The 13404-nt window shown below is 44.1% G+C and overlaps 1 protein-coding gene across 1 annotated transcript in view; it reads left to right on the top strand.

The window, feature by feature from the left end:
* Window positions 1-13404, top strand: part of sgsm2 (small G protein signaling modulator 2) — a 73068-nt gene that overhangs the window by 41514 nt on the left and 18150 nt on the right. The window contains exons 5-9 of the mRNA XM_070905458.1: window positions 334-502; window positions 8425-8592; window positions 10070-10137; window positions 11412-11560; window positions 11722-11856. Of these exons, the coding sequence (XP_070761559.1) occupies window positions 334-502; window positions 8425-8592; window positions 10070-10137; window positions 11412-11560; window positions 11722-11856 (689 nt within the window). The remainder of the gene's footprint in view (window positions 1-333; window positions 503-8424; window positions 8593-10069; window positions 10138-11411; window positions 11561-11721; window positions 11857-13404) is intronic.

Raw genomic sequence — 13404 nt, 5'->3', positions numbered from 1 at the left:
CAGGCCTACTTTTGATTTTAGTGACCCCATGGCCTTTCCTCTTGTGCCACCCTGAAGACAAATGAAGGTCTTAGCCGTAAGAAAGGCATAATCATCAGTATGGTGTTGTTGTCTCTGGCAGTTCCGTATTGGGGAGTGTGATGCGGCCTTTAAGACCCACTTGTGGGCTTTAACTTCCTCTTATTTGTAAGTTATAGAATGTTTTCTAGAAGTTACACGTCCTCCATGTTGTCATGTTGGACATTTTACTACTCCCTGTTCTTCTGCACTCTGTCTCTCCATTCATATTAACACTCTCATGTCATGCCCCCCCCTCTCTCTCTCTCTCTCCAGCTGCCATCGAGGCCTGCCTGGGCCACCTGCTGAAGAGGCGGGCAGCTGGTTTTCTCCGCAGCGACAAGATCGCCGCCCTCTTCACCAAAGTCGGCAAAGTCTACGACACGGCCGGCGAGGTTTGCCGCAAAGTGCAAGAGCAGCTCCAGCAGCAGGCTGATCTCACCAGGTCGGTCACGGAGTTCTTCCCTTTGTTTGTCACTTTCTGCTGAACTTGTCATTTTCTGATCGGAGTGTTTCCTGCCGGGGACCATACCTGACACCACAGTCAGAATTTAATTTGGGCAAATTGAGTGAATCTGCTGTCTTAATTAGAGAGGAAGAGACGCTCTTCTCTATTACAGCCCACTTTGTGATGGAGGATAACAAGACTCCTAGTGTAGCTTTAATTATGCACCGGAACATCGACTAATTAACATCAGCTACAATAAATGAACTATCAGAGGCAGTTTTATACGGGGTGGACACAATAACAGCAACACCTGCAACCCAGTAATGTCTGCCTATCTTGGTGATAGTTAGAGACCCTTTTCGCAGCAGACATTTTGACTTGTCATAGCAGGTAAAGAACAGGCCTAGTTATTAGCATTAATGATGGCTGCATTCATTTTACAGGAAGTGTGCCACTGAGTCAGAACGCACGTAACCGGGGCCTCGGAACTAGTGAAACTAAATGCAGTGCAGCCATTATTGATGCCATTAGCAACACCTGGGTTTTTGAAAATGTAAATGTTAAGAGTTAAATCAACACCTCCACAAAGGGCTGTTGTATTGTGTTCTGTTGTGGTAGCATTAGTGTAAGGCAGTCCTACCTTTATCCACATTTCTTCTATTTATGGTGTTGACTCCAAAATGCGTCCACACATTACTTCTTGGGTGGTTTGGTGTCATGACTGTCTGTCTGTTCAGCACAGGTCGCTGGTTGTCTCCATTTTGGGTGAACAAAGAGGAAAACGGTTGCTTAGTTTGGGACATGCAATAGATCAGAGTGCGTTGTGTGAACCGTAAATGTTGAATTCGGACAGATGATTACAAGTCAGCCGTGTCATTTTGTCCACGTTTAAGCTGCTGCAAGATCTTCATTAGCCACCTGTTCAGTCACATTTTCTGTGCTATTCCTCAACTTTCCTTTTCAAAACACGCAATAAACTTTTCAGTATGGTTAGATAGAAAATAACGAATTCATTCAAGTTTTAGGATCCGCAAAAAGATTTTCAGAGGGTGTCGATATATGGATCTGAAACCGGCCTTAAATCGCCCGTACTTTGCACGCTGCTTCCACAGTTCCATTTGTTTTCTGCCAATTTGAAATATTTATCGACATAGATCAACCCTCTGTCATTCCTTGTACACCAGGTCATTATCTCCATGTAAAACACACAGCTACACACACACACTCCATCACCGGCAGTTGAGTGTTTACTAAAGCTGAGCAATCTGTGTACACACTGTGATAAGCCAGAGGCCTGTTTCTAGGTGTGTGTGTGTGTGTGTGTGTGTGTGTGTGTGTGTGTGTGTGTGTGTGTGTGTGTGTGCGCGAGGTGGGGGTTGGTGTGTATACTCGCGTACATGTTTGCGTATGTATTTCTGCGTGTATGTGTGTACACACGGAGCATGATAAACTGCTTTATCTGCAGGCACTTAGGTACTAGCCGAGCTGTTTGCAAGCCCATTAATTGCCCATTAGTCTGAGCCACATGGCTACCACATGTCTCTCTGCAGAGAGGGGTTTCCAAATGAGGGAGGGAAAGCTTTGAGCAACAAGCGCATACAAACACACCTCCATGTCTGCATAAACGATGCACAAACAGTAGAACACAGACAGAATGTGCAGCGAGACAACATGGCTGCGCTGTGTGATGTAAATCAGCGGAGTTAAACGCGTTTGGGTACGCTGGGCGCTCAGCTCTCCGTCTTCATATCAGCTGCCGTCTCTCGCTCATCTGTCACATCTCATTGGCCTTTATTTCCCCAGACAGGCCGCACACAGCATTGAAGGCTGCTATTGTGTAAGGATCTGGTCTGCACGAGTCAGACCCCCTCCACCAGAATGCATTCGTGCACGCTCACGCCGGCATGTTCCAGCCCCCCCCCCTTCTCCCTGTCATCTCACCTCAGGGCTCCATCTCTCATTTACCCTGGTCGCCACGGCAACGGGGCTTGCTTCACTGGCGGCAAAAGAGGCAGAGAGCATGATGGGAGACGAGAGAGAGAGAGAGAGAGAGAGAGAGAGAGAGAATATGAACAGACATCAACAGAGTTACAGCGGTGAAGGGAATGGTAATTACAGCAGAGGAGGACTGGGTTGTCTGGATCTGTGTGTGTGTGTGTGTGTGTGTGTGTGTGTGTGCGTGTGTGTGTGTGTGTGTGTGTACCAGGGGCAGGTCCGGTGAAGACTTAGTATTTTAGCCTCTGTTTGCCAAAGGCTGCCAGTGGACAGCCCTGTCACGGCTCCTTGTATTCCTTTTGCAAGCCTCCGTCTCTTAACTCCTTCTTTCATCTGTCTCTTAGTGAGAGAGCACAGTGATGAATTACTCACACACCGCTCTCTCCTCTCCTCTCTCCATTCCTCTCCGTCCTTCCCTGACACACGGGGCAAAGAGCAAAACTAGCATATCACCTGCATTCATTTCCCATCCCGCAGTGCTAGCAGCAGACCTGCTGAGGAAACAGCTCTCATATACATTAAAGGATAATTCCACTTTATTACAACGGGGGGTTTTACTTTCCTAGTTTCGGCCATCGGCTCTATTTATAATAGCATTGTATTGAGCTGCACGTCCTTCAACCAAAGTCCACTGGGGGCAGAGAAACATCAATGGCCAGATAATCAAATGGTTCGCCAGAAAGGCAAATGGTGAAATTCTAACCCAAGCTGTGGTTAACATCCAACACAGTACATGGGTACTGACAGTGTAGTTCTGTGTGTTTATAAAGATGTTCGAATTCAGCCGGAATTGATTACTGAAAGTGACATTTGTTGTTAGTGGATCGACTAAAACTTAATCTGCAACTACTTTGATTACTGATTAAAACTATTTTGGTCATTCTTCAAACAGAAATGCCCGACATGTACATAGCAGTTAACTGAATATCGCTGTTTCAAATAAAATAAACAATTTGAGTACATCACCTTGTGCTGTTGAAAATCATAACAATAAAAATGTAGTTGACCCTTAATCGACAAAACAATTATTTGATGAATCGAGAAAATAATAGTCGATAATGGAAATGCTAGGTAGTTGCCTAGACATTAAAAAAAATTCCCTCTTCGTTATCTGATATTTCTCCAGGCAGAGTTGGAAGTCCTCTGCTGGCGACAGAATCACACTCAGAGATAATAGAGCTGTAATACAGAAATTGGAAAGTAACTTATGATGAAGGCTTTCTTAACTGCGGTTCTAAAAATGTGATTAACGTCATCACAGCCGTTGTCCTTTTCACTTGAAAGATTCTGCAGCAGTTACGTTCAGATCACAGAGGAAAACCTTTCCCTAGAGAGTTTTGCAAATGTTTCAAGGAAGGTCGTGTTGTGCTCTGGTAAAGTGGTTTAGACAATCTGGATAAACCGTTATTACCAGTATCTTTCCTCATCACACAACAGGTCAGTGCTTATGTAGCAAGTAGATTGCTACCTATAATTGATGTCACACATACTACTCATTAACCATTGGCCGTGAGGCTATACCTTAGTTCAGTATGTAAATGTATTTTATTGCGTGAGCCACAGAGAAAGGACTCACTTGGACATTCAATTTTTTTTTTTTTTCAATTCAATTTTATTCATATAGCGCCAAATCACAGGCTCTGGCTCCTGGAGTTCTGCTTTTGGAGACTCTAGGAGCCACAAGCAACCCTGCATTCTGGGAGCGCAGTGCTCTAGTGGGGTAATAGGGTACTATGAGCTCTTTAAGATATGATGGTGCCTGACCAGTAAGAGCTTTGTAGGTCAGGAGAAGGATTTTAAACTCGATTATAGATTTTACAGGGAGCCAGTGCAGAGAAGCTAACACAGGAGAAATATGATCTCTTTTCCTGGTTCCTGTCAGTACACGTGCCGCAGCATTCTGGATCAGCTGGAGAGTCCTCAGGGACTTATTGGGACAGCCTGATAATAAGGAATTGCAATAATCCAGCCTAGACGTGACAAATGCATGGACTCATTTTTCTGCATCTGTTTGAGACAGGGTCTTCCTGATTTTTGCAATGTTACGGAGGTGAAAGAAGGCAGTCCGTGAAGTTTGTTTTACGTGGGAGTTAAAGGACATGTCCTGATCAAAGATAACTCCGAGATTCCTCACGGTGGCGCTGGAGGCCAGGGCAATGCCATCTAGAGTAAATATATCCTTAGATACTGTGTTTCTGAGGTGTTCAGGGCCAAGAACAATAACTTCCGTCTTGTCTGAGTTCAACATCAGATAATTACAGGTCATCCAGGACTTTATGTCCTTAAGGCATGCTTGGAGCTTGGCTAACTGATGAGGTTCTTCTGGCTTGATCGATAAATATAGCTGGGTATCATCCGCATAGAGTGTTTTCTAATAATATCCCCACATAAGGACAATATTAACTGTTAGCTGTTAAATCACAATTTATTCCCCTACACTCTCTTTTTTTTCATCCTTAACACGGCTACTTTGGACTGCACTTCATATGAACTAGTTCTTTTCAAGCACCCTGAACCCTTTACACCTCACACACTGTGTCCCATACATCACAATCTATTCCGAATTTCTCCAGTATTTTTTGTTCTGCTCAAATGCCTTTTCTTTAACAAACTGTACATCCACCATCATAGCTGTTGAAACCTTTGTGCTCCCTCCCCATAGAATATGTCAGTGGGTCCCTCCATATGGACGTAACGCACCACCAAGCCTTGTACTGACCTGAAATTCACATCGTGCAAATCCAGAGGACAGATAAATCACCCTGACATATTCCTTTTCCCGTTCATTTTGTCAGCTCAAAATGCAATCTGGTTGTAATCATTGTAATCAATTCGGTTAGCTACATGTTGACATTTGTTGACATTTGAAATTTGTAAAGACCAATGACAGGAGGAGAGACAGCACACTGTAGGAAGGGATGTTTCCATGGAGGAGATTTACACGTTTGATCAAACCCTCCATAGAGATTACACACTTGTGTGAACAGATGTTTGGAGGCAATACGTTTCGTTCAATGTGCTGGTTTCTGAACGGTCTATGCACAATGGTGTAATGTTATATTCACATTTTGAAGGTTAAGATCAATCCATCATCAAAGTGCTCATCCATAGAAGCAGCATTAATCCAGGCTGACAATGAAGGTTGCATCTCTCTGTGGAAAAATCAACCTTTTTATCTCCATTTTGGAGATTAATTAAAGCAACATTGTGCAACTGTTTTACCTTAAAATAACAGCTTCAAATCAGTTTGATGGTGCACTTACCTGTAATAGGGAGAATGGTGCCTCTTTCATTCCCACGCTGCGCCCCGAACGCCTGGGTTGATGTACTTGCTAGCTGTCTTCTTCTTCCCTGCCTTTGCTGGTGCATTGCTTATGCATCACCCGTCATTCAGAGGCATAGTGTGAGACCATTGGCAGGACTGTGTCCCTTTTAACCACCCAGAACAATGACGTAAATACACAAATACAGCAAACATACCATGAAGTCTAGAAAGAGAAATACTGGTGTACTTTTATAAAAAAAGGGAATAATCTAATTTGTTCTAAAGGTTGTTATGGCACATACTTTCTAGTAGTGGTAGAGATCCCTGGTGCCCCTTTTCTCCAGGATGCCCATTCTGCCGAAGCAAAGTCCTGCTAAAAGGAAGCAACGGGAACAGGAAGTCTCCATGTAGCCAGTTACAATCACAGCAAAGTCCACGTGGAAGAACAGGGCCCCTTGTGTGATTTACATAATCACTTCTTGTGTGGATCTGTATGTGATCATGATTCTGCCTATTTGCCCCCCCATCACTGATGAAGGTGAGGATGACCAGTGCTCAGGTTTTAGTGATGTGATAAGGAACTGTGGCTGTCACAAATGGAGCTGATTCACCAACTGTTGATGCACTCAGCTGACACGCTGGAAAACATACGTGTTGAAGGTGTATGTTCACTAGCTGACTAGTGTCAGGGTGGTGCAGCTCAGAGAGGCTGAGTGGACTGGTTCTAGTGGGACAGAGAGGCTGAGCGGACTGGTTATAGTGGGACAGAGAGGCTGAGCGGACTGGTTATATTATGCAGTGAGAATGAAAAAGCAGGGAAGCTGAACGTAGAGCAGATTGTGGAGGACTTCAGTAAGACTCACAGAACGTCGTTCAGACAGGTGGGTACAACAACAAACTCACTTATTGTTGTAACTCAGATGAGAGCGTCAGCCATCACTGCGTTGCCTAGCAACGTAGCATTGTGTGTGCGTGCTACGCAGTTTGTAAAAACGGTGCACTGTTGCTGTAATATGTGTGTGTGTGTGTGTGTGTGGCTGCCGTCGCTGTGCAGTCTGTGTTATATGATACAGCCCTGTGTTGTCTGCTTTGTGATGTTGCACCCTCCTTTGTGTCCATAGACTTTTTTTTTTTTTTTTTCTCTTTATTGTCATTTTTTTGCTTAACTGTCTGAGTTGTGTCCTCTGTTCTGGTCAATTATAGAAAGACTTCACTGAGGAAGGTCGTTGTATATTTATAAGTGATAATCAGCTGTGTGCACAGGCTGGCACAGTGCCGTCTATAGAGAGGCACATTTTCTTTTGTCGCCTAGAGGTGTCGTTTAATTTGACAGTAGTATCATTTGAGAGGAAAATTAAAGACGTGTGTACCATCTATTCAAAAATGTAGATCACATTTCTGCTTTGGGTTCTCACAACAATAATAATGATAATAATAATAATAATAATGATAATGATAAAAACTTTTTTTTATCAGTTTAACAATTTGGTACATTAGCGGCACAGTATTATCAAGCTATGAGCCGAGATTGTTTTGTCAAGTATGAGGTTTTATGGAGTCTAAGTACACGTCTTCTGGAGATAAGGCATTTGTTCTTATGGGAGCATGAATGTTCATTTGCTGTTTAGCAAATGCCGTTCCAATCTGCCTGTCTGTAAGATAACGAACCGACTGACAGCATCATCCTTTGGCCCTTAAATACAGTACCGGTAACACCAAAAGCAACATATAGCTATAGTTATACATTAAGTAAACAGGGGGAGATGCTCGTGTTTCATGTGAAAAGAACACTGCAACACACCGCAGGTTTTATTTAGAGGAAGCCCCTGTCTCTTTGCATTCTGTCATCATCCCCCCCCCCCCCCCCATCCATCCATCCATCCATCCCCTGGAGTACTGTCACCGCACACACACACACACACACACACACACTTCTTCAAAATGGTTGGGGACTGCAAAAATCGTGACTTAGCCGAAACCCCCCTTTCACACACACACACACACACACCCACGCTGGGGGATTGCTAACATCGTGACTGTGGCAGCCGAGCACCCCTCAGCACAGACACACAAGCACACACTCTTTAGCTCGTTGAAGTGGGTGTGTGTGTGTGAGCGGTTTTGTCTGATTTCTGTAGAAGAGATCAAACTCGGTCTGCGATGAAAGCGCTCCTCTCCCCAGCCGAACATCGTGCTCCTGACTCCATATTCATGAAACACTTAAGCCAGCTGATTTCCAACAGAAGTCTGGCTCCTGTCATCTGACGGGGGACAGATTGATTGGCAAACCAACCAGTGATCAGCTGTTATAGATAATGATGAGTTGTAATGAACTACAGTATGTAACAACTCATTATGCTGTTGAACGCTGCCTCCCGATGGCCAAAGACACCATTTATTTGTGCATGAGTGTTCCTAACCATGACCCCGTAGATGGTCCTTTACATGTCATATTGTTGGAGGGGCCCTATACGTTTTTATCTGTATTGTCATTGAGTTCTTTTGTTCACTAGAATGACTCTAGGCACTGACAGACCCTCCCATGCCTAACATGGTCTTGAGGGCGGCCCATCAGACTGAAAGGTTTTAGGTACGAACGTGAACTCTTCTCTGTGCTAGCGGTTGTTTCCAGTATTGACCTGTGCTTTGTGCCCTGCAGGAGGACCCAGAGCGTGGGCCATGAACCTCTGAGGAGACAGGGCTCCTCCACCACCAGCCGCCCCCCTCAGCCCCTCTCTGCCCAGGCCATCAAACACATCTGGGTCCGAACGGCTCTCTTTGAGAAAGTACTGGACAAGATAGTGCAGTACATCGTGGACAACTCCAGGTGATTTGTTTCTACTCTTCTCTGCCCGTGATTCACAGCACTCCTCTCCAGGCTTTTGTTGTAGCTGAATGACGAACAGCCCCCTTGCATTACCCGTTTAGTGTTCCGTTCTCCTCCTGTGGTCGCTCTCCGCTGGCTTTTGTCTCTGGTCTGGCTAACAACCAACGGTTTGCTTCGACAAGCTGTCCACACGCGCCGGCCAGAGTGAAATGATGCACCGCCACATCGCTGATCAAAGCCTCAAACGTGAAGTGCACTAATGGGGTTCACAGACATATGACAATGTGAATCACACTTTTTAAAATGGAGAAAAATCCACCTTTGTCTTTCCTGTTGATAAATATAGAATACTTGAAATCATGTTGCAGACAACTGCAGTAGTAGTTCATCTAATGGGATCGAAGCATCCATGAGAAACGTCTGTGTTTCTGTGCGAGTCCTGCAGGAAATCTACCTCAGATACTCATTTCTCAACAAACGGCAACCTGGATAGCCCTGCGGCCTGAATTATGAAGCAAGTTTAACTAAGCCTGGCAATAGTGATACTGGACAAACAGCATCATGAAGTGTATACAGAATAAGGAGAGAATTATGAAACTTAAGAAACAGTCAGAATAATATCCAAATGTAAGAAAATGCTTCTGCAAAGACGCATGTAAACATCTCTGCAGATCTTCGCAGACAAGGGTGTTATGGGTAACCGTAGGTCGTGGTGTTTGGATTTGCACGGAAACTTTATACAAGTTGTACATCCAAGTATAAATGAAACAGCCACGCAAACATAGACCTGTCCACCTCCGCCTACGTGCAGCCTGGAGAGGCATGTTTCCGCCTTAAGACTATAATTACATGTGAGAATTCTTACATAGGCCTTTTATAATATGGTTGTCATTTTCAACATGTTTATTAGTCTAGAGTGAGTATGGAAAAGAAATGGATTATTCATACATCATTTTTTTTTTTTTTTCCACAGTGACATTTTTGTCACACGATAAAGAAACTATTATGAATTAAAAAATAGTCACAAAGTTCGTCTGCACTGTCCGGAGTCGTCGGGAATTCTTCATTATCATTGTTTAGGTTGTTGGCGTGGAAAAATGCAATCCGTTTGTTTGAAATCTCATTTTTATCTCGGAGAGCAGCCGCGCACCATGGGATACCAGCGCGACCCGCTCGGTTAAAGGTTAGCCAGCTTTGTAATACCAGTAAACCCAAGTTAAGCCCAAAGATAGCTAGATAACCTACCAATCTCGCTTTGTGATGCAGGTCCCAAGTGCAATACAGCCATTATACCCGTCCATATCCCCTCATACAGTATATGTCTTTGCTTGAAAGAAGCAAATTCTGGCCTTTTGGGAAATGAAGTATGTACACTTTCCTTAACCTACCACATATAGCCCAGGAGGAATCCTCACTAGGAACAGATGTCATAATGTTTTCCTTTGATTCACTTACGTCTGTGTGTCTGTCTCTGCAGTAAATACTATGAGAGGGAAGCTCTGATGCATGACTCAGTCTTCGGGCCCATCTTGGCAGCCCTGCTGGGTGAGTATATTACACTGCGCTGTAACTGCCAACATTTCCAAATTTACCAGAGGCCAAAAACGAAAAAGTTCAAAACCACAGAACCCAGAACAAATGTTCCCATATTCATGTAAAGTCCAACAATTAGGTAAACAAATGCAGGAATTATAATCACGAAATTTGCCACAAATCCAACCACTCTCAGAACTATAACTATATAAGAGCATATATTATTGTAGATTATTAGAGCCACCTCCACTGGCAGTTTGACAGCAGGAGACTTAGGCGGACAACCCAGACACAATGTTTGATATGCGGAGAAACAGAAGCGCAACAGCAACTAGAGAAGACGACTACATTCACACGGACTGAAGAGGTAACCAGGTGCAGATGAGGCCAATAGCAGCTCAGGAGGGCTGATGAGGGAATTAGCAACAAGTGTCAGAGCAGCACAACACACTCAGACACCTGGTGGACCAAAGAGGAACAGCTGGGGCAGAAACACCCTACCAATACCATAAAATACAGACTGTGCACCGATTCTGAAAGCCTACTTTGGCGGACACAAACGCTTCTGTACTGCTGCAACAGATGTCAGTCAGTCTGTGACTTTGGAACCCGATACTTCCAATTTCAAATTTGAAAATAATAGCAAATAACACAAATAGCAGGTTGGATCATTTTTACATACACACTGTTTTTTTGGTTTTTAATTTCACTTCACTTCTAAAGTCTTTTGCCTACGTGAGGATCTCCATTTCTGCTGTGGATTGCATCGTGACACAGCAGTGTCTGTCAAAACTACATTCAAAAATCAAGCAATTTGTATCTGCGTGCTGCCATTTTTAAATATACTCCCTGTAAAATATGCTTGAAGTCCTTTTTTCTACTGCTAGGGTACACGCATTGGGAAAACCTGATTAGGGTTAGTCCTGTAGCGCGCAGAGGGCACAGAGATCACCATGATACCATGATGCGACATTTACACATGAAACAGAGAAATGAGAGGAGTCAGTCCCTGCTGAAGTGATCTGTTGTTATGAAAAACTCTTCTTGAATTACATATATGATTATTGGTGAGTTTTTGTTTTTTCAACTGTAACTTAAAGGATATGCCTGCCGATATTCTACGTATTTTTGTATTGTGTGTGTATCCGAAGCCTGATCTAGCTTCTTCCCCTGTGCCATGTTACTTCATGACCATGAACACACACACACACTGTAGTTTATTTTGACTCAATCCCATGCATGGGTCTGCGTGTGTGTGTGTGTGTGTGTGCGCGCTGTGTTCTTAGTGGGGCCCTGTGCTCTGGAGTACACCAAACTGAAGACGTCCGATCATTTCTGGACAGACCCCTCAGCCAACGAACTGGTTCAGCGTCATCGTATCCACGGGGCCCACCGGGGTCAAGACACCTCGGCCGGCCGCCGGCCTGCTCTGGGGGTGAGTGTGGAGGCTGTTTTTTTTTTTTTAGATCAGCTGCTTCGGGTTCTCAGGAGGTGTCGGTGTGTGGTGGTGAGTAGGAGTGATCGCTGATGATGTGTGGGATGGGAGTTGTTATTAATTGTATATGTTGCCTGTTAAGGAATCTTTTTCTTTTCCAGATCCGAAAGAGGCAGTCCAGCGGCAGCATGTCGGAGGACCGGTTTGCTGCATCAGCGAGGGAGTACGTGGAGTCCCTTCACCAAAACTCCAGAACACACCTTCTCTACGGCAAAAACAATGTCCTGGTGCAACCGGTACTGCTGCACATTCACCCTAACCCTTTTTGCACAGCACCTTTACTGTTTCTGTCTGACTAGCTACTGGAACCAAACAAACAGAACCAGCACCTGACACATACATACTGGAACGTCTGCGCTGCATCTGCCATTTGTGTTAACAGGTCGGTTCAGAAACAGGCTTTTCCCAATCACGCTCCTTTTTGCTCCTGATCCCAATGTGAGTTCTTGAGCGTAGTTTTTGACAGTTGGTCTCCTTGAAGAAAACAAAGGATCAGGCTTTATACAGCCGACACTGATCCATCAGATGCTTCCTGGATCGGCCCCAAGTCCAACTCTGCAGATTGGTTCCAGACAAACATATCATATCTAGATTTGGTTTCATTTGCCCAGGTCCTGAGATTCCTCCATTGTATTCCACACTCATTTTTGTGGTGCTCACAGCATTAAAAAATGGCAACGTGTCTTCCCAGAAACTCTTTCATGAGACGTTCAAACTCACACAATTTCGCACACAAACATTGAAGAACTTTTGCCAGATTCATCAATGTTTTCTCGTTTCCACTATGTTCATAGGTGAGAACAACTATACTATAGTTGTACTATAGTTTGGTGTGAGTTTTAGGTCATGAAGTAGAAAACACTGTAACGACTTATATTAATAAAATAAATACCAGATATAAAGTAGTATAAAGGATTCCAGTTACTATTTGCAACCCTTTTCATCTTTCAGAGCCAGTTCGTCCTTGCCTAATACAAAAAATAGTCCTGGGATTTACTTGATGATGGCGCGTGTTGTGCAGTGGGTCAACTCCTTCGGCACACTTAAATAATATGCTTTTCAGCCCAAATATTATTTGAGTTGCTAAATATCTGACCTTGATTCCTGATATCTGTCTCCATTTCTTTATATTAAAGTCCCCATATTGTAGAAAGTGAGATTTCCACGTCTTGTTTGATTATAAAGCAGCTCTAGGTGAAAGGATCAAAACGCTCAGTCCACTGAGAAATAAAACACAGCCCGTATTCAGACACTGTGCCTTTAAACAAGCTGTCAAGACTCCTGTAAGGTTGTGATGTCACAACTATACAGTCACCGCACTCAGCCACGCCCCCCAGCAGGTCATGTGCTCCTGGCACAGCACCACCCACCAAGTACAGGGACGCTCATCCACCCGCTCAGTCTGTCTGAGTTATTGGAGCGCTCTGCTCAGGAACTGCTCTTCAGGTTTTTGGAGGTTGTTCAGTTTGTCTCAAACGGCTTGTTTCAGACGGGGGGGGGGGGGGGGGGGGGGGCGGGGGGGACTGAGGGGCTGCAGAAAGGACCATAATAAGATAAATAAGGACTTTTTTGAACAGTGAATCATGCAAAGCTACTCTAGTGGAATCCCAGAATAAAAATATAGAGCTGAAATGAGCAGAATATGGAGACCTTTAATTAAGTGAGTAAGAACAGATCGGTAGTCTGCTCACGTTTCGTGAATCAGATGTACATTTTAACATTTTTCTCTATTTTCTTATTTGTTTTTAACAAACAGTGTGTTCTGTGGATTATCCACAGTATCA

Source organism: Enoplosus armatus, chromosome 5, assembly GCF_043641665.1.
Source record: "Enoplosus armatus isolate fEnoArm2 chromosome 5, fEnoArm2.hap1, whole genome shotgun sequence".
NCBI lineage: Eukaryota > Metazoa > Chordata > Actinopteri > Centrarchiformes > Enoplosidae > Enoplosus > Enoplosus armatus.
This window is presented reverse-complemented; position numbering and strand designations above follow the sequence as displayed.